This window comes from Rhamphochromis sp. 'chilingali' (assembly GCF_963969265.1).
Source record: "Rhamphochromis sp. 'chilingali' genome assembly, chromosome: 1".
NCBI lineage: Eukaryota > Metazoa > Chordata > Actinopteri > Cichliformes > Cichlidae > Rhamphochromis > Rhamphochromis sp. 'chilingali'.
In genome coordinates, this window is record NC_137929.1 from 44,023,123 (window position 1) to 44,044,545 (window position 21,423).

Genomic DNA, 21,423 nt, shown 5'->3' on the forward strand with positions numbered 1-21,423 from the left:
AGTGTGTGCTGCTTACATTTCCTCTAAATGAGTTTGGAAATTTGGCCTCCCTTTGGGGGTCAGGAGGTTATTAAAGACAAGAGGACTTATCGTAATCCCGCTTGCTGACGTCACCGGTGCATTCTTTTAGACATAATCACAGAGGTTCTCAAAGAGGTTTTTATCAGACTCCAGAGTTATCAGGGAATTTCTCAACCTCGTGGCCTTTCAGAGTGCCCAGAGGAAGAAAGAAAAAATATTTCCTTCATCAGATGGTTGAAATGATTTAGCTCACACTTCATTGGCTCCTCCGGGTGGGTGTGTCGCAGCATATTTGAGAATCACGTGCATCAGTGTGCTGAGCAAACCCAGACAAAAACAGATACATTTATTTGGGTCTTTAGTGACGTCAAAGTCCTGTTTGTGTTTAGAAACTGAACTGTTGTGTAACGTAAGACAAACACAGATCTGCAAAGAAACACTCAACCGACGAAAAAAAATTTAAACAAAATAAAGAGAGGAAGGAAGACGGCCGAGACCAGGGCAGCTACATGAACACATTTTTATTGCAATAGCTCTATCGAAAGCAAAAAAGTTTTGATAAATATAAACACTATGCCGATGCTCAAATCGCCTCCGCGTACCCCCTCCGACCCCCCTTTTCTCTCCACAAGGAAACAAAAGAGACAAGGAGAAAAGGAAGTTAAAAAAAAAATAATGGGCGAGGGGGCGGGGCACCTGCCAGGCGCCAATCATAACATGAAAAAAAAGCAACAACTCAAGTTTTCCTTATTTACACAAGGAGGATTCCCACCAGTTCTCTCTTTCTCTCTAAATTTTAAGCTCTCTTCACACACACACACACACACACACACACACACACGACGCTGAAAAATAATGCACGTACGAAGGATACACACCTCCACAGTATTGTTTTTGAACTCTTTCCTGTAAAGCTAATGAACAACAGCATTCAACTTGGAAAAAATAAAATAAGAACACAGGTAGCGGGGGTGAGAGTGGGATTTTTCCTGACCCACGCCTTTGTCTTCTTAGTTCGCCACTGACAGCATTTTCAGTTGTTATAACTGTACTACACAGCAGCAAAAAAACCCAAAAGAACTGTGATATAGTTACAAAAAAATAAACATTAGGCAGGTTGTAACCAATTTCTTTATACAAATAACTGCAAAAAATGCCTATGTACTCTTAACAAAAAACAAAAAACCCCTATCCTTGTGTCGCTTTGTATTCAGAGAAGCCTCTCCGATGAGACAAAACAACCAGGAATAAGATGAATTCTTCCCTCTGTAAACTAGAATATAAAATAAATCAAAGGATTAGAGGAAAAACAGAAGTTTGCATAATGATGCCGTACCCTAAGTCTTCTCTGTCAGGATTATATATATAGATATATATGTATAATGTAGGCCTTATTTCTTTCTTAATTCTCCACCCTAAACATGAAAACAGGACAGTTTTGAGGTTGAATTGTTGCCAAAATAAACAGATTCTGTGTGAATGAATTCAGTTATAACAAAGAAATAAACAGAGGATCAAATCTGACGTGTACAATTTTCAAATAAATTATGTGGGGGAAAGAAAAAAAACTAGCTCTACCATTTAGCATGAAAACCCCAAAAGCAACACATTGCTGTAGCAAAGTACACAAAAAAGAAAAATAAACAACCAAAAAAAAAATTTCTCATTTGTCTCAACGGGCCACTGATTTAACTCTTTGTTCACTCAAAAAGAGAAGATGGGGTGGGGAGGTCGGGGGTGCGAAAAAAAAAATCGCTTAAATTCACATAAGACACGTCACGTTTAAAAAAGAAAAACCGACCGTGCTCATTTTCAGGGGTCTGTCATCATCATTGCACGAGTCTGAAAACAGAGCCGGGGTGGTGGGAAAGCGTGGCCACGGTTTTTTAAATGTTTGTGCTAATCGAGACACGTTTGCTAATTGCAGGATGTTAGGAAGTTGAATCCTCCTGATTCTATGCTATGAAGGATCCTTGCAGACTGTGGAAGACTCGCTTCATCTTTGGCCACTTCTATCTGCGTGTAAATGGAAACGTAGCATAGCAGAAAGAGCGTGTTAAAGTGGCCCTCTGTCTCGTTTGTACTGAACACCGACAAACTTCCAAATATTGAGATCAGTGCCAGCTTCACACGGCTCGGAACGCTCCGTTGCAAACCAGCGTCTCTAGTCTTGGGTCTGTGTGATGTCACTGAGTAGAGAAGCCGAATACAGCCATCTCAGACCAGAAGCCCTATCCAGTTGCTCACGATGGGCAGCCAATCACACAAAACCTAGTTGTGTCAGACAGTGGATGAAATTAGGGGCTCCACCAAGGCTTGTTATTTTGATCTGTGAATCATGCTAAGCTACTCTAATAGACTAAAAGATATGCAGCTAGAAACTAGCAGAAACAGGCTTGAAGTAGGAGAGATGTAATGCTGCTTTACACCAGCTGTACCGACTGATCCAGGCCTATCGCCTAATAAGTTTACATTTAATGAAACACGTTTTTCTGTGTTTATCCCTGTTTGCAAAGAAATCATTTAAAATTCGTTGATATTTTCGCACACCCCTATTACCTTAAATTATTTTAAACACTGATCCATTCAGAATTTCACTGCATTTAAATAGATGAGAGGAAAAGTAAGTTTAACCACAACTCCTTCAGTGAAACAAGATCAACTAGAATGCATTAAAAAAAAAATGATATTAGTGACGACTACAACAAGGCTTAAGAAACAAAACCCTTCAGAACTTCAGTGAACAAAGCAAGCAGCTTTTTTATGGGACCTGCACCTGAGAAGAAGCTTCCACAGTCTGCATGGTCAAACGGCTACAAGTCAGCATCAGGTATCAGGACAATGAGAGCAAATTGGAGCAAAGATTATTCAGTTAAACTTGTCGAGGCTGCTTTCAAAACCAAAGTCAAACACGCCTTCCCTCGCTCCTGGCTCTGCTTGGATAACAGTGATGATGCATCGTTAAACAAGCAAATTCCAAAACATCAGGAAAGGTGGGATAACAAAAAACAAAAAAAAAATCATAAGAAAAAAACAAAAAAAAAAACAAAATCAGGATGATTGCATTAAATACTGAAAGAAATCACTGAAATTCTGTGGACCAGTCTAGCTGTCAGTCTTTGAGTTTAAGCACATCGTGGGAGAGCAGCGCGACTATAAATGCTAAATACGCACGTATTAGTGTGTGAAGGTGCCAAAACAAAAAGAGGAGGCAATTTGTGCGCCACTATAAGTGTGTGTGGGTTGGGGTGTCACAGGGCAAGTATGTCCAGTGCGCTGCACCTGGGGCTGGAGCTCCGGTTACTGGAAACCTCTTTACGTCACGCGGAGCCGCTGACGAACACCCCGGCATTCATATGTGCGAGAAAAATCCCGCACGTCATCAAGAGCCGCTCACAAAGGGCCGAAACGGAGACGCGCAGGAGGTACCCTCGACTAAAAAGGGCTGCATGACTCCTCTGTGCCTGTATGCAATATGAGGGAATGTGTGTGGAGGGGGGCACATGACCGAGATATGCGTCTTATTGACGTACGGGTTTGCGTGTGTATGTACATGCCACTGCTCACAAAGTACAGTAAATGGTTCACTTGCATTTCGTGTGTGTGTGTGTGTGTGTGCGTTATTCCTGTGTTTGCATCTCAGTGTGTCAATACTGTACTTTGTGCTTTTTACCTTTCACAGCGTTTGTCTGCGTTTGCTTTGGCGCCACTCTCCCTCGCTAATCTGAACTGTGCTACGGACCGCATGAGGTAAAACTGAATGAAACAAACAAACACGAACTACTTGGATCTACTCAACAGTTATTTGTGCAGAAAACTGAGGAAGATGAACCAAGTGAAACAGCAGGGCGGGGAAGAAAAAAAACAAACAAAAACAACAAATCCGTTTTTTTGTTGTCGTTTTGTTTTTTTTTCAGCCGAGTTTTTGAACCACATAATCAGATTTTCTTGCTGAGAGTTCATTAACAACACCCAGATATCTGTGAAGGCAGCTGGTTAGCTTAGCTTAGCATAAAGACCCAAAAAGAGTAGCAGACCTATCCACATAGATAAAGCCTGTGTTTAAACCGATTATATATTCTTTAAGGAACAGTCATGACATAATGGCCTAAAGCTGCTTTTACAATTTGGTTTAATGTGTCAAAGTTGATCTGTTATGCTTTTTCTTATTTTCTGTCACATATGCACACAGTTATGAGGATGAATGCTTATTTTAAATGGAACAAGGTTTCTATCCTGTGTGTATGCAGCTCTTTGAAAGTCAAAAGCTCAGGCTTCAGACTGCTCCAAATGCCTGGTTTCAGACACTTTTTTCCTACTTTTGGCTCTCCATGATGCCATGGAAACCAGACAAAAGCCCCACTTAATTGCTTCTTAAACCTATTAGAGGGGCATCCAATCAGAAGTTACTTAAATCAAACTAAAATGGCTTTTTTCTACTTTTAGCTCTCTTTGATGTCACAGAGAGAAGACATCTCTTATACAGTCATTTCAGGCACAGGAGTCCCGTCTATCTGCTGAAGGGCATCCATCAGGAGAAAGTTGGTTTAAAGGGAGCTAAAATGGGTTGTTTCAAACAGGTGAATGTAATAAGGATTATTGCTAAGTGGCTCTAGTAGAATCCAATTAACCAAAACACTGAAACAGAAATTAGCATAACAGGCCCACTTTAACAAGATGGCATGTACTGTTGTATCTCTGTATCTTTATTTATGGCCTTGCTCATATTAACAATACTTTTATATTTTTAGGTGTATTTTTTTGCCTTTTAGTGATATACATTTTCATTTTTGTGCAAGTAAAACAAAAGAACTGCTATTTTAGTGACTTTCTGTGCTCTGTAGTGCAATATTTAAACACCTAGCCAGCATTAAATGGATATAAATTGGGTTTAAAATTTAAAGTTTGAGCAGAACACAATTTCTTTTAACTGGACTTTGTGTAAAATTACTTTTGAACACCTTTTGGCTCCTGTTCTGACTTTCGATGCTACTCCTTGCTAACCGACTGCTAGCTGTAGCTTCACTTTTAAGATTATCAGACTTCTAATGAGTGGATTGTAAATGACACCGAAAACATTGCAGTGTTCCACCAGTGGCCATAACAATTCCCCGCCCTGCTGAGTACCATCAGTCAGAAGAACAAACAAAGTGAAATGTACCGAAACATTTGTACCTGCATTAACATATAAATAATCAGCACTATATAACATGAGGAGTAATGCTTTAAGGTTGCATTGGTACTCTGACAAACCCACACTGGCGCAGTACTGCAGCTGATTTTAGCCCTTTAGAGCAGGCCCGCTCAGGCAATGGGTGCTAACGTGTCGCTGAGGCGCAAGCGCCCTGCTACATGATGATCCAAAGGGTGCCGGTACTGCGTCGTACCTGGGATCAAACGCGATACTCGTACAATGCCACTCTGAAACTGAAACGGGCCCAGCCGCGAGCTTGTACCATTAAAGGGGGTTAAGGAATTAAAAAAATAAACACTTTATCCAATATGTAATAACTATACGGCATTCAGGATGGATTACACAAGGGGTTAAAGAAATTAGAATAATAATAGTAATAGTAATAATAATAATAATAATAATAAATGATGACTATTTAAATTCAAATCAACATAAAAAAAAATCCAAGTCTGTGCCGTAATGCCTTTGAATTTCATTTTCCCTTTTTTAATACTATATGGAGAAGCAGAACCATCTGATAAAAAGGCTCTGTGCAGATGCAAGGACGCCCCTCAGCCAAAGTTCACCCTCTGTTTGTTGAATAAGTACGAGCCCAACTGTCTCTGAGAGGGGGCGGGGAAGCAGCGCACGCTGGCAGCGTCGGTCAAGAGAGGGAGGATTATTTGTTAATTTAAAAAAAATAAAGAAGAAGAAGAAGAAAGAAAAAAAAGGGACGATATGCATATAAAACAGAGGAAAAACAAAAAATGAAAAACACTTTTTTTAAAAACTGCAAGCGGTTTTTTGTGTTTGTTTTTGACATTTTGTCTGCGATCAGAAGGGAGCAGCTTCTCAGTCTCAGTGAAGGTCAGAGGGCAACGGCGTTGGAGGCCAAAGGTCACAGGCTGAGTCAAGTGCCGCGAGCAGAGAGATGAGGATGAAGAGGAGGGGGGGCTGCGGCGCGCGATGAACCTCCGTCGCTCAGTCTGAGACACAGAGAGAGGGGGGGGGGGGGGGGGGGAAAGCATGTTAGTGAAAACATGAAGACAAACACAAAAACAACAAACTAGCGACAACATGACACTGACCACAGGCAGCCAAATACAAAAAAGAACAATCTGTTTGGGAGTTTGGGAAGAATGTATATTTTTTTTCTTTTCAAAAAATCAAGACAAAAACCAACAACTTCAAGAATTTACATGAAGCTATCATCAGCCTCCAAATGAACAAACAGGTTGAGATTACGCGTCGTTAAAGGCATAAACCTGTGAGGTGTGGAGTGTCAGTAAGACACAACAGCACAGGTTTACCAAGCATGGGCACCGGGGTAGCTAGTTAGGTCAGGAAAACATGACAGTATCAGTGCCAGATACTTGTAATTGGTATTAATTCATATATTTTTTACTTATTATTTGACTGACTTGTTCCTTCTTCTTATAGTAAAGGTTTTCTTGTGTGCGGGAGCAGCTGAACAACAAGAGGAACGACTTTCCTTTCTGTCTCTACACAACTGAAAGTAAGCTCCACCTAGAAGAGGCAAAAGGACGTTTGCTGTAATTATTAATTGTAACTTTCTCCTCTCCAAGTATCTAATATGCAAAATACTTTGTGACTTTTCAGCTGCCTCTCCATGGAGGACTGGATTGCAGGTTGGAGCCCTCAGCGAGTATGGGATAGCTCCACATAAACAAGTTCTAGACCTGCAGCTCACAGAGGATCCAGAGCAGAATGAGAAGCTGCTGTGCAGAAGAGGTACGTCCCGTGGACCGCCACAACAGCAGCCTGCCCGGCAAATCAGCCCATAAGAAAACACTAGACTTTCAAAACAAGAGCCAGGGTGGTTTTCCCTGCCATACTTTGGCAACTGTTAAATTCCCTGGCTATACTTCCTGAGTAAAAGTTTATTGTGTGAGGAAATGCTGTCATATATTGAAGTGAGTATCTCTGGATGTGGAACTTTTGTTTAACCTTGTAGTGTTGACACACGTGCTGCCGCGACCAAATCACATGACCGATTTAAGACGATGTAACCCGCAGAACGCTGGCTCGCGAATAAATTCCGTTTTTTAAATTGTGTTGACAGGCTGAGTAAAGACAAGTAAAACCAGAGTTATGATAAACAATTTTAAAATGCCAGCTGTAAGCCCTGTGATGTGTCCTGTGTGTACACTAGGTTTAGAAATTTGCATCTTGTATTTGCATTTTAAATGATAAAAGTAATTCGTTAAAAATGTTTGTGGTAAAATCAGCCAGTTGCACACTTGACTCCAGACGGTTAAGCAAAAGACAGGAAGCTAGGGCTGCTCGATTATGGCAAAAATGATAATCACGATTATTTGACGATATTTATTTAACCCTTTAAGACCTACTATAGAACCAAGTCCACCAGAGCTTATATTATTTTTTTTTTTTTTTTTTTTTTTTTTTTTTACATGCTGTAGTGCCATTTGTGGGAGCATTTCAAGTTGCTATACATCAATACAACTGTTATAGCCCATATTTTAATAATATGTATGCATTAAGTCCATAGTAACTACATTAATTGCAAAAAAGTGCAATAAACTACAAAAAAAATTGAAAATTGCTTTTGTTTTGTTTACATATATTTCTACTTGGAGAAGTTTAAGAGGTTTATCCCTCAAAACTTTAAATACAATAAAGTTGCAAAAAATAGTTTCCCACCACAGGAAATTTATTTTGAGTGTCTTCATAGTTTTATTTCGGAGATACAGCAATTTTTATATACTGCAGGAAAAACAAAAAACAATCCTATGATGCAAATTTGCAAAGAAAACAGCATGTGCATCATTTCACTGTGGGAAGTGTTACGAACAGCTGATAGGATCGGCAAAGCGTGTTTCTGGAATATTATGTTTTTGTTCCTGCAAGCGCTTTTTATGCAATTTTTGCAAAGCTATATGTGGAACGAAACCGTGACCGAGGACAAGCTGATGGCATCAGATGTAAGTACAACTCCTCCGGTTTCATATGCAAAAAAAATTATTGCGCTAGCTTACATGGTTCCGGTTCTACAGGGATTTAAAAATAGTTATGCAAAACGGAGCGTGCTGCTCTGACCGGCTTTAAAGGGTTAACAATGACTTTAAAAAAATAATATAAAATAGTGTGCAACACCACTGAAGTTTTTTTTAACCTCTCTTTTCAACCAAAAGGCAGTCACTCTCCTCTCCAAATAACTTCTGCTTAGCTTTCCGAGTTTCCCTCGGGTCCTCTTAATCAGCGGTCTCCAACCTTTTTTGCGCCACGGACGGTTTATGCCCGACAATATTTTCACGGACCGGCCTTTAAGGTGTCGCGGATAAATGAGGGAGGGGCTAATAATCGGCTCAGTCATTTTTAATGATCGTTGAAAGCCCAGATCGTAATCGTGATTAAAATTCAATTAATTGAGCAGCCCTACAGGAAGCACTTAAAAAAACAAAAAAAACCAACTTTAAAGCGTCACAAGCATTTTCACTGCTGTTTGTACAAACAAAAAAAGCAAGCTGGAAAATGAGAACAATTATAATGAGACCACGGGCTAATAGAAAAACTATTACACATTATCACAGCACACACACAGAAACAGGAATGTTTGTGGTTCACTGATTGGAAGGGGGGGGGGGGCTGTCGATATGATCTTTTTGGACATTTTGAAGGCTAGCGGTGCCAATTTTGACTGGAACCAGACCCTGTCTGGCTTTGGGCTCAGCCCCCCAAACATTTCTCCAAATCCTGAAAAGGTGGGGGTTCTGGTGGCTTCTGAGGGGTCGTGCGTTGGAAGACACTGCAGGGGTTGCAAAAACACTCGACCCTCTTCTGCCAGCTCAGGAATGGTTATCACCACGCTTAGAGGTTGCCCAACAGTTTGGTAATCTTAAAAAGGGCACGATTAATGACACAAGCCGCAGGTTTACAATCACAGAAGAAGAAAGTAGAACTACAGCAGTTGCACGGTCACAGATCACCGCCTGAGAGAAGCAGCACAAATGTGAGACATCTCTGTCGGAGGAGGGGGGGGCTTGGCTTGAACTCCTCGTTGTATAATAAAATCTGTTTGTCTGGTAATAAGTGTGCGTGGCCGGTGAACTTTGGATTCTGCTCGCTGCCAGCAAACAAACAAACACACACACACACACACACACACACACACACACACACACGCTCACAAATAAAATGTTTGTTTCCTGCCCTGCTATCATTGCTGGGTCGGGCTGTCAGGTCGGTTGTTGTGGTGCGGCCCAGCAGCCCCGAATGACCCGTGGCGATGGCCGCCGTCCAGCTGGGTTATTCCGCTGAGAGCGAGCCTTTGTCTGACACAACAATGTGAGCAGCATGCCACAATACAGATGCTTTGACACTGCTGGAATGCTGCCCCTCTGTTTGCTAGCCATGGGGAGGGAGGGAGGGATGGACTGACGGAAAGGCAGGGATACACGGATAAGAGAAGAAACAACAACCTGATGCAACCAAATTACAACCAAAAAAACCCAAAAGGTGTAGCACACCCTGGAATTCTGCTATGAACAAGGCCGTCTTTAAGCTCCCTGAAAAGCCTTCGGCTGATCTAAAACACTGCAGTGAGAGAACTGACAGGACTTTCTCTTAACTGGCGCCTGTTAGATCCAGAATCAAATTTAAAATCCTCCTCCTTACACACCAAGTCCTAAATGATCAGGCCCCTTCATATCTGATATATATTTTAGTATCAAATTACCCTAACAGAGCACTTTGCTCTCAGACTGCAGGCTTACTTACTCTCACGTTTCTAAACATACAATGTCAGGCAGAGCCAGCTTTCAACAGGAGTGGGTTGGGTTAAGAGGTAGGCAGGTTTGATACAGCATAGTATTGTGATATTTTGCTCTATCGTAGCAATACAGGGGCACTAAATTTTCATATTCTATTTTAAAAAAAAGTAAATATTCTGGGAATACTACGAACAAGAGGGCTTATCTCATGCACAAGTCGAGAGGACTCCACTTAACTGGCTGTATTCCTGGAGAACAGGAAGGTTTGCTGAGAACACATGTAATAGTCAAATGTGAATTTACTGCAACAACTGTGACAAATCATCAAAAATCACACTAATTCAAACAGACTGCATGCAACTGCCAGCTCGACCCTGTTGAGACTGAAGTTGTTGAAACTATCTGATGGTGGTATTTATGGCAGGTTTTAGTGATGGTGTAGGTATCCTCCACAATCTCACTCTGCGACTCTAACTTTGAAAAAAGGTGATAAATCAAAATATACAATATGTTATTACAATACTCAACATGTTGCAAAACATTCAAGGTCGCAAAAAATGGTATCGTGAGTTAAGCATTGTAATAACATCGTATGGTGAGGTGTCTGGTGATTCCTGCCTCTCTCCTATGGAACCAGCTCCTACATTAGACTGGGAGACCGTCTATTTTTAAGACTAAATTAAAAACTTGCCTTTTGATTAAGCGTATAGCTGTTCCTGTCTGAGCCTGGTTGTGCATGGGGTTGTCATGTATTTGCTCATAAGGGTGTCACCTGATTGTTGGGGTTATCGCTCTAATATCGGAGGGTTTTAAACATCTTTGCCAAATAACACCTTAGTCACAAAAGCCTAAAGAACAGCTGACAGCTGCCCGGCAGCCACTGGTTGTGTGTATATTATGCAACCAGTTGGTGTGTGGTTGCTGGAGGTTGCCAACATTAAACTCGTCACAAAGAGGTGCTGCCTGAAAACCTAGTTTATATGAAAGACTTTTGTGCAACATTTGCAAACTACTCTCCAAGCAGTGATAAACTACAGCTCAGAGTGTTAATATTTTTGCAGACAAGCTAGTGTCTGTAGTGTAAACCACAGGCGACTGTGGCAATCTGCTAGCGATCAAAGCAGTCAGAAAGAGTTTTTTTGTATAGCACCCGTCTGTGTGACTGATTTCGCCTAGTGACAGCAGCCTCCAAAAATATGTGTCACATTTTTAGTAATCATATAAGCACTGTGGGTCTGTCAAAATCCTTTGTCCGAATGAATAACACCAAGGCAACGAACAACACGTAGTGGATAGTTTAAAATAAAGATAAAACTGAATATTTAAACTAAGTTTGGTTATTTGGTGTTAGAAGTTGTACAGGTGAGATGCCGTTTCCAGTGTTTGCATAGGTACAAACCGTGTTCAAGAGTCCTACGGTAATTGATAGTATCCTGCCAGCACTCACGCTCACTTTGTTAAAGTGTTAAAAACAGCCTCACTACTCCTCCCGTGTACAGCAGAGGCAGGGCTGTTTATAGAGATCAGAGTGAGTACACTGACATAACCGCACTATTTTGTACATTTACAGAAAGAAACTGTTGCTGTAATCTATGACACCATGCTGTAAAAACAACAGCTTACTGCAGCCGAGGCCCGTTACTGGCACTTTACTGTCATTTAACAGTAAAAGCTTTCAGACTGTAGTTTTATAACTTATACACAGTAAAGTACAGAGTACACGCAGTATTATTTTCTCCATTGAATGACTAATACTCACAAATATTTCCTTTATTGAACTGCTGATTGTTTCATTCCTTCCTGAAATTCTTAACATTTTGAAACCTGTGAGTTCTGACTGCTTCTCATTTGTGTTTGTAGCAAATGTGCGTTCAAATTGTCCAGGAATTAGAGGAGTGTAATCAGACTAATATCTAAAGGGAGAAGATTTTATTTTTTTATTTTTTTTTAAACAAAGAAAAAAAAAATAGCATGCATGGAGAGATGAGGAAAACAAGCTTCAGCCACCATTGGTGAACAGCACAGTTATGTGGATTTGTATCTTTTCTTTTAACTTTCTGAATCATTATACTTAACACTACATACAACAAGCTTTGGCAATACTGTATTTAATTATGGTCAACGCAAGGCTGAATCTGAATGTGGGTGTGTGTGAGAGCAAGAGACAGACAGAGAGAGAAAGTCTGAGGTCTCTGGGTTTCTCTGCAGTCCAGGCGTGGACTTTGATCAAAACAACACTCTTAGGACACGAGCCCAACTGACCCAAGCTGACCTTGCTTAAACACACACATACACACACTTTCAGGGCAAAATCAGGTCATAAAAACACCTGCATTAGCTAACAGATTGTTGTGTTGTTGCAACACGCGCAGGTGCTCAGATCCGCCGCCCTCTGTCTCGTTCCCTCTGCCCTCGCTGACCCTCAGCTCGTGCCTCTCTCTGTCCCCAAACCCCATTCACCCAGCTGGGACAAGAGATGAAAGGCATCATGGGAGTGAACAGCCAGCGTAACGGGTTGACCTGACATGGGCTTGCGCGACAGCTGGACTGGCGGCCTTTCAAGTGCAGATCGAGGAACGAAAAGACGCACTTCACTTCACTTTTGTGTGTCCAGTTTGGTTCTTGTTCTGTTTTTTTCCCCCGTCTCTACCCCCACCCTTACCACAGCAGCTGCACGGAAGACAAAGAAGAGCTGTACTTGAGGCAAATATCAGCATCAACAATGCAAACGGTCAAACTGTAAGGGGTCATCCTGTTCTACAGTGTGCCCATCGATCAGACTTTACTAACCCTCGATGTCCGCAATTTGGTCCAAATGCGATAAAGGACATTTTCACATAAAAGTGCAACTGTGACACAGGGCCAACAATAGGAAGTACAAAAGGATATATCTTCTTAGTTTGAAAAGTCAAGCCAACGCAAAAGCGACTTAAAACTGTATTTTATTTTGGCCACTAGACTAAAAAGACTATAGAGGTCAACAGCTAGATTCCAGGTAGGGCTGGGCCCTATTATACCGTTCACGGTAATACCGGTATAATGTTAGGCAACTATAGGAAAATGAAATATCGCGATAGAATATGAGTAAAACGTGCATGTGCAGTGCCTTTGTTTTCATACGCACATGGCCGATTGTTGAGTGAAACAGATGAACCAGAATTGGTTTGTAAAAATGGTGCAACTTCAGTGATGTGGAACTGGTTTGGTGTTTGTCCGTCAGATACACGACAAAGCACATTTTTTTGCAGAACATGCAAGCGGCCGTTGTTATTGTCATATTTGTCGGACTAAGATGCTCTTAAATCTGGAAGTAATCTGGGTCCTAAACTCCGTATGCTTCAGGTCAAACAACACTGCAGCATCACTAAGAATTAAAAACTGTCTAAATTCTTTCATCTTTAATAAAACGATCAGCATTGCTGCTTTACCAGGTGTAACTATGAAGTTTAACTTCCAGGCATCCATGAAAACAAAATGTATTACATTTAACGGAGTTAGAAGTTAGCAGGAAGCTAGCGGAAGTTAGCTCGCTAGTTTCGCTAGTTACCTAAGCATGATCTTGCATGTTCTGACGGAGAGATTTCTGAAAAAAATCAAACGTACAGCTCTGCTATCACTTCCAACATAAATGAAGACAGGAAACTAAACAGCAGTGACGTTTGTAGGGTTACTGAAGTTGGGCTAGCTGGTATATAATGATGTGCTACGTGATCGCTAGCGACACAGCTATGTTAGCATAACATAAACAGTGAAGCTGGAGGACGAACACTAACACTTTTCCACTTATAAAAGTTAACGTGAAGGTTCTTCATGGTTAGAGACAAATGCAATCGCATGGCAGGATGCTGTAAACGGACCAAACTTCAGTCAGGAGAACAACTGAGATAATCCATCCACAATACGAGGTTAGTCATTAATATACTGCAACAACATGGGAATAGAGCAGCTGCCAGAGAATTCAACATTAATGAATCAATGGTACAGAAGTGGAGGAAGCAAGAAGAATGAGTTTAATAAAGTTTGATTTATCTGACTGCTTTGTTTCGCTTAATGTGCCTTATAATCCTGTGCACCTTATGGTCCGAAAAATACGTACTGCACACTGCAGTTTAATGTTGCAAAGCACCTCTTTTTAACTTCAGTGGATATTATACATGGTTATGCTCAGGATATGTCAGCCCATTTCTACTGGAAATGCCTTTTGGTTAAACTTTCAGCAAGGAATTTGCATTTGCACTGTTACATTTTTATAAAGCTTTTAATGTACATAAAAACCAGCTTCTTGTTTAAGTGAAAATAAATGGAAGGTTGTCTTTTTGCGCTAGTAATGTTGTGGAGTTGTATTTTGTCTCGCATCAATTATATCGTCAGTTATATCGTTATCGCAAATTTTCAAATATATATCGTGATAAATATTTTTGGCCATATCGCCCTGCTCTAATTCCAGGAGTAGAAACCACCTTCATATTTTCCATAGAGATGTGGATTATAAGCCATAATGCTGAAACCATCTAAAGCAGACTGGCTGTGAGCTACGACAGACTTTATGAACTTAACTTGTTCCTACTAGAACTACTAGTGAGACCTGCTCCGATGTTTTAGTTTGGAGAAAGGATGCAGAGCTGAAGGTGCTGAGATTTTCCTTGGGAGTCACCAGGATGGACGGGATTAGAAATGAGTACATCAGTGGGACAGCTGGAGAGGTGAGGTTGAGACAGTTTGGGCTTGTACAGAGGACGGATGGTAGACATATTGGCCAAAGGATGTTGAAGAAAGAGGAAGAGCTCAGATGAGGTAGTGAAGGAGGACGTGACACTGTGATGACCCCTAAAGGGAGCATCTGAAAGAAGAAAGACTCTACCCACAATCCCAACTTGAGAGTGTAACGCCTCTGGTTAAGGTCGCCGTTTCTGTGGAAATGTTTAAACCTGTGCTTATCAGGTCATTTCGTGAATGCAAAACTTCAGAAACCACAAGAGTGGCATCTGCAGTCAGAAAAAAAAAAAAGCACTGTAGCATTTCTACACTACAAAATGTATACAAATTTATTATTATACAGTGCTATCATTAACCATATAAACGCGAAGATGGCTGGAAGTTGTTAGCTGTGGTATTTGGGGTTTGCAGTACTTTGCCTGCCCGCCTCAGTGGTTCACCTCTCACTATTGAGATCTGTAAGCCTATGGGATAATAGCTCTCAATGGCCCTCACTCTGCGACCTCAGTAAATACTTCAGTGATGAGTTTATGGGCTTATTTGCTAGTTTAAGGTCATATTTAACAAAAATTGAAGCTCATTTTTTAAATTACCGTCAAAATTCTAAAAGAATCAGAAAGAAGAACAAACCGGGACATGCTCATCAGCACATGCCAATCACAAGTCATTACCGAATGAGTGTGTGGTTTTGCAGTCAGACCCGCCCCTCATTCAACACATCCAGTTTCCAAACACCAAGATGGCAATGTTGAAAACTAGAGGCTTCATAACAGGACATTACTAAACAGATGGATGATGTCACATCAGACAGACAAACCCATTCAAAGACAAACTAGAATGAAAATTGTTGTCCGTCTCACTCAATAATAAAACTTCACTAAAATTTCCTTCGCATTATCTAAAACTCTTAAAGTCGCTTTTAAGCTTTCAGTAAACTTTGAACTAAACAGAATGAATGTAAAACAAACTTTGACGCACTCGGGGTTCCTCTTAAATGCACGTTTGCGCACACATTCAGACTTTGACTAATAAAGCTATCTAACCTCACATTCCAGCCAGTCCAAGGGTATTCCAGTAAAATCATGCTTTATCACTACCGTGTGTCTGCAGGAGGCGGTGAAGTAGACGAAAACACTGCAAAGACAGAAGAGAAAACTGCAGCTTTTCTCTAAGTGCGAGAGCCTCAGGAACCCCGATGATTAAAGTCCGAGACCACCTACGAAATCTACGTGCAGGCCCAGTTAAAGACTCACGATGTTTAGGTCCATTTATTACTGACGAGACACAACATTTCCACTTGAGTAAGCACTGCAGCTCGTTGGTCTTGTGAAGCTTAATCACTGCCTGCGACTTTATTTATACTGCATGATTCACAACTTCATTAATAATCGCCACTTTATAAATAATTTTAACCCCCCCCCCCCCCCAAAAAAAACCCCCCAAAAAACAAAACTGTTTCCAGCTTTGACGAGTTGCAACAGCTGCTTGCAGCATGCAAAACATAGGAACAAAACCGAAGTAGACAAGATGGAAATGACATTTGATTAGGCTTCTGTCAAGCTGTGCTGCAGCTTTCATTAAAAACCGATTTGAAAATGTTCTCAATTAACTGTTTCTCAGATGTGCAAAAATATTTTCTTGAAGCCAAATGTCGAAAAGATATTCTCCTTCATGTCACATAAGATAGAAGCATATTTCAGATGCTAATTCAAGAGCATATTTGGATTGTGTTTTGCTTAGAAAATGGCTAATAACCATTTTTCTCTGTAGGGACCAAACAAAGAGCTGCTCTAAACTGATATTTAAAGCTCCGAGAACCACATCTTTCAAATCTTCAATGTTGCGAAGTTAATTTATTAATTTCCACTCCCTATATTTATTCCTGGACTCTACTGGAGTAGCTTTTTGTGTTTACAAGTTCAAAATAATCCTTTTTTCTCTTTTATTGCAGGCTTTGGGTTTATCCACTGTTTGAAATGAGTAATTTTAGCTCGCTTTCCCCTGATTGGTGTTCAGAGGTCTGACCAGCAGACAGGTGCTCTCATAATGTGTCTTTGTCTCTAGATGCCACAGTCACCTGTAGTTGCATGGAAAAAGCCAACTTATCTGCAAACACTCTGCAACTACTTGCTAAGTGGTAGGTAATCTGAGGAATGTGACACAAACCAGAAACTGAGGCCTTTTGCCTTCAAAGTAAAAGCTGCGGCTTTTGAAAGTTGTTGGCTTCAGCAGTAGCGCACAACTTTTACTGTGGAGATGAACGTCGTTCCCCGTTCTGCATGACACGTTGTCATGCTTCACTGCCGCTCGACAAGCTCGAGCTGGTAAGTGTTTGCAGACAAGTTAGCATCTTCCACAGTAACCTGCTAGTGACCAAAGTGTTCACAAGAAAATCTCAAAGTCTTTTCTTTGGGGGAAAAACCGTTCCGTCAATACTTGGAACAGAACAAACTTTCTGGGATTTTCTGACCTGGATGATTGAGGATGCATCCAGACATCTGCAGGGAGCTTTCTGGTGCAGGTCAGTTTCACCCAGCAACCATTCAGAGACCAGTCTCTTCACCTGTATTGCTCAGTCCTGAGATGACATCCTTGCTCTCACTGACATCATAAAGAGCCAAGATTTTGACTCATAGGGCTAACCTGAACTTGTACTGATAGAAAATTATAAGTAGGGCTGTGTGATTACTTGAAATTTTATTTAAATTACAACTTGGCTTTCAACAACTATTAAAACAGGCCAGCTGAGATAAGATAGTTCATAGTTTGCAAAAAATGATGACCTTGTTTTGTCTTTCATCCCCACCTCCATTAAAAGCCTAAATTCATCACACACCAGGTTCTCTAGCTCAGTTCACATATCTCTTTCTTTCTTGTTAACTTTCAGGTGATTTACTATTGAATTTCATTTTTACCTTCAGCAAATGCACTATTTTTTACCTAAACTCTCATAACATTTGCTAAAACCCCATATTTAAAGACTTTATTGATCAATGGGAGCTCTCCAAGCAGTCATTTGCCCAAAGTTTGAGGTCCACTTCCCTGTTTCTCAACAACACTGCCAGCTTTATGTTCCCAAGCCTCTTAATGCAGGCCACCCATGCTCAAAGCACATCTATCATTTCAGTCCTGTGAATTACAGTGCTCATCAAACGGCACACGTTATTTTAAGGTTATTTATTTGCCGAATGTATACTAAAACAGGCATAAAGAGCAAAGAGTCCAGCCTCAGGGGGCTCTCAAAGAGCCACAAATACTTTCCTATGACAGTCACAATGGCAGCTTAAAATCAAAATTGCCTTGTGTGCACGCCTGATGCCTAATAATTCTAACATCTGTGGGAATACATGTCTGGCCATTTAGGATGCAGAGAGACCTCTGCCTGCAACACACAGTAAAAGAGAAGTTGGGGGGGTCCTGTTACGAGCAGAGCCTCATACCGGCCCATAAATTCATGTCAGTCTGGAAATAGACCTGTAAATATAGAAGGGCACAGACGTGGAGGTGGGAACGAGAGAGGAAAAGGGCATCTTACTCTCCCTTTCCGTCCGATAACTCTGCCTCGCACTCTGTCCAGCCCTTTACCACCTCATCGGCACTTGGCTGGGAGGCGAGAACAAGGAGAAGGAGAAAAGGGCAGCTTCCCACTGCTGTCACAGACATCTAAAAGTCACTTCTGACAGGTTTAAGGGCACATCTCTCTCTCGTGACCCAACTTTCACAGCATTTAAAGATTTGAATATGATGCATATCAGAAAAAAAAAAAATGATATATATAAAAATTTTAAGAAATTTAAGACCGACTTAAACCCAGTTTCCCTCGGGATGAATAAAGTATTATCAATCAATCAACTAAAACTTCCTCAGGGTTAGAGACAGCTTGGTTTAGTTTCTATCGTCTGTCTGAGGCTCTCGTTGCACAATAATAAATCAATGTTGGCTTTTAATGTAGGCTGGCATGTCTAAACTGCCCGAGGTGGAACTAAAGTGCAGGCAGGTGTACGTGAGTTTACACGTAAGGTTTTAGAGGGGTCGGTGGTTATGACATACCTACAGCTTAGAGTTAACACAGACGCATAAATCCCCAGTAATACTGCTGCTCAGTTTTGGCGGAAAAATCATAACCACAAAATCTTGATTATTTAACCCTCTTTTCAGTAACAAAAGCCTTGCTGTTACTGAACGCAGGTGCCTGTTTTTTTTTTTTTTTTACCTTTTCCCTTTGAAAACAAAGCAATGAAGCCACCAACCAGCTCATGTTTCCCACCAGAGGGAGGACCTGGGGCTGTACTACGAAGAAAACTGAACATATCCTTTTTTATACCCATACCATCTTTTTCCTGATCGGGCTAAAATAAAGCTGCATTCAAATTCAGAAAAGTGAATGCGACTTCGAGCAAGTACAGGAGAAACAACTGCTGGTGACAGGAAGTAGACAGGCGAGCCCAGGTGAGCAACTGAAGAATGAGAGTGATGATGAGGGTGAAGAACACTGTTGACTGACATATGACTTCATAGTAAATACATTAGAGGGTTGCCAAAGCAACTGGAGCCTGGAAGAAAGCGAAACGCAGCTTTACCCCAACATCAGCAGTCAGCGTCAATAAATCAATCGAGGCTTCAATCTAGGCTAGCAGTTCGTTTACATGAAGCGGGGAGGTGCTGGTGATATATGACCGATCGGAAGCATTGAGGCAGGGCAGCTGATTTTACAAAGCAAGAAAAAAAAAACTATTATGTTAGAAAAATGTGAATAGTGGCTAAAGTAAGAGGACTCTTATAGTGTATGCACTCCAATAGCTTTGGTCAGTAAAGCCCCACTCACCAAGGCCTAGAACCAGTCAGCAATCCCCAGGCAACCACCAGTTGCTAGGTACAGATGTGGACTCCCTAACACCAACACCAAGTAAATGAACATTTGAGTTTTAGATGTTCAGCAGTTGTTTGAGGGTGCAAGGGTTTGGGGCTTGAATTGATGAGGTCGTTGACCAATTAGTTGGCCTATGTGAGTGGGCTTTAGGCTGGAAGTTATAATAAAGTTTTGCCAATTTGAAGGAAGGAAGGAAAGCCAGTCAAAATGCACCTCTATCAATAAGACATAGGATGGATTACAGCTGTTATTTGATTACATTAACCTCTTAAGCCCCAACGGGGTTTCTGAGCTTCCTGCTCGAAAATGTAATGCCCAAATTTAATTGATTATTTCTCTGCAATTACAAACTCTGTCCTTACAATCTTGGTATCAAAATAAAGCTAACACTTGTGAGATTTCATCAGAGGTGTAAATATTGAAGCAGATATTACTGTGTCAAAGTTACTGAGACTGGAACACAGAAAAAGTAAGTCGATTTTATCCTTGCCTAATCTTTTTTTAATTTTTAGCATATAACCCTTTTAAAAATATGCCTTAGTTCACATTTGATTCCAGAAATTCAGTAACCAACATATAAACATCATCTGTGCAAAGATTTATGTTTCTAAAGTGAAACAGTGAAAAATTACAGCCCTGTCAATACATGAATATCCAGACATTGTACAAAAATGTCAAATTTTGGCACACAGTTCTTCTGTGCATTTACATAACTGCTCGTTTAGTCATGGTTTGTTTTCGATGCGTTTGGTGGTTGTAGAAATGGTTTATATGACATTTTAGCCGAGATTCAGAGGTTTCTGTGGATACTACACATGTCTGGACTTATATTTCTCACCCCGTGTTATAACCGATTAAACGTGATCTCCTTTTTGCCCCCGGTACCGGGGGCGTGGGGCTTAAGTGGTTAACATTTAGATGTGCATTAGACGGTTTTAGTGAGAGCAACTAAAGATTAAATCACTACTTTTCTTTATTGATGTTCACAAAGGAAAGAGATAAACTTCCTACTGGTCTCTAAAGACCATCCCACTACCTTTTCCTATCAATGGAATAATTTTTTTTCAAAGATCTGATTGATTGGTGACTGTAGGTGATGAGCAGATTAGGTGTGCATCATTTGTTGCTATGGTGACGTGAGTATAAGGTTAACTACCTTCATTACCGAGAAGGCTCTGAGCTTCAGATCTTGCCTCACACCACAGGATTGTGACAGACAATGAAACCTATATGAAGTTGAGATGCTGCAGAGCCTCTGGTGAACCACTTTTGATTTAAAAAAAAAAAAAAGCATATTTGAGTTCCAGCATCGAAAATGCGATGACTTTGGTGCTGCTAAATGTGAATTTGTGGACAAAACAATTAGAGGAAATTATCAACAGATTTCCCAACTTAAGCATTATTTCCTGCAGATTTTCCTTTACCCCAGCTGATCTAAACACGCCTAATTTGAAATATTTATAGCAACATTTCACAGACGCATGCAAGACTTCCTCACCAGTTGGATGAGAACCCAGCCTGATTCTCCACCTCCTGCTCCTCCTCTGGGTCAAGGATCCAGGTGTGCCTCTATCCGCGCAACACCACAACTGAGGGGAAGCGCATTCCTGAGTGATGATGATGCGCTTCCTCTCAGCCCTGCTGTGTGTCTTGACATGCCGCTGCTGCAATTACACCACCACATCAAAAGCTGCCTGCAATGACTCAGCGCTTACAAGCACACGCGCACCTACCTAGATGACCGGCACAGACTGTAAACAAGCCAATACACAAGACTGTGTGTCAGGGATTAACATTTCCGATTGTTACCTTGAACTGCATGAACTAACACACACACACACACTATTGATTAATGAACCTGCTGGCAGCAGCTGAAAACACAGCACACACAG

At 41.0% G+C, this 21,423-nt stretch overlaps 1 protein-coding gene across 1 annotated transcript in view; it reads right to left on the reverse strand.

Moving 5' to 3' along the window:
• Positions 1–401: 401 nt before the first annotated feature.
• The window catches only part of irs4b (insulin receptor substrate 4b), a 30,499-nt gene continuing 9,477 nt past the window's right edge, over positions 402–21,423 (reverse strand). Inside the window, exon 2 of the mRNA XM_080874911.1 lies at positions 402–6,180. Within this exon, the coding sequence (XP_080731037.1) occupies positions 6,176–6,180 (5 nt within the window). The 3' untranslated portion in view covers positions 402–6,175. The remainder of the gene's footprint in view (positions 6,181–21,423) is intronic.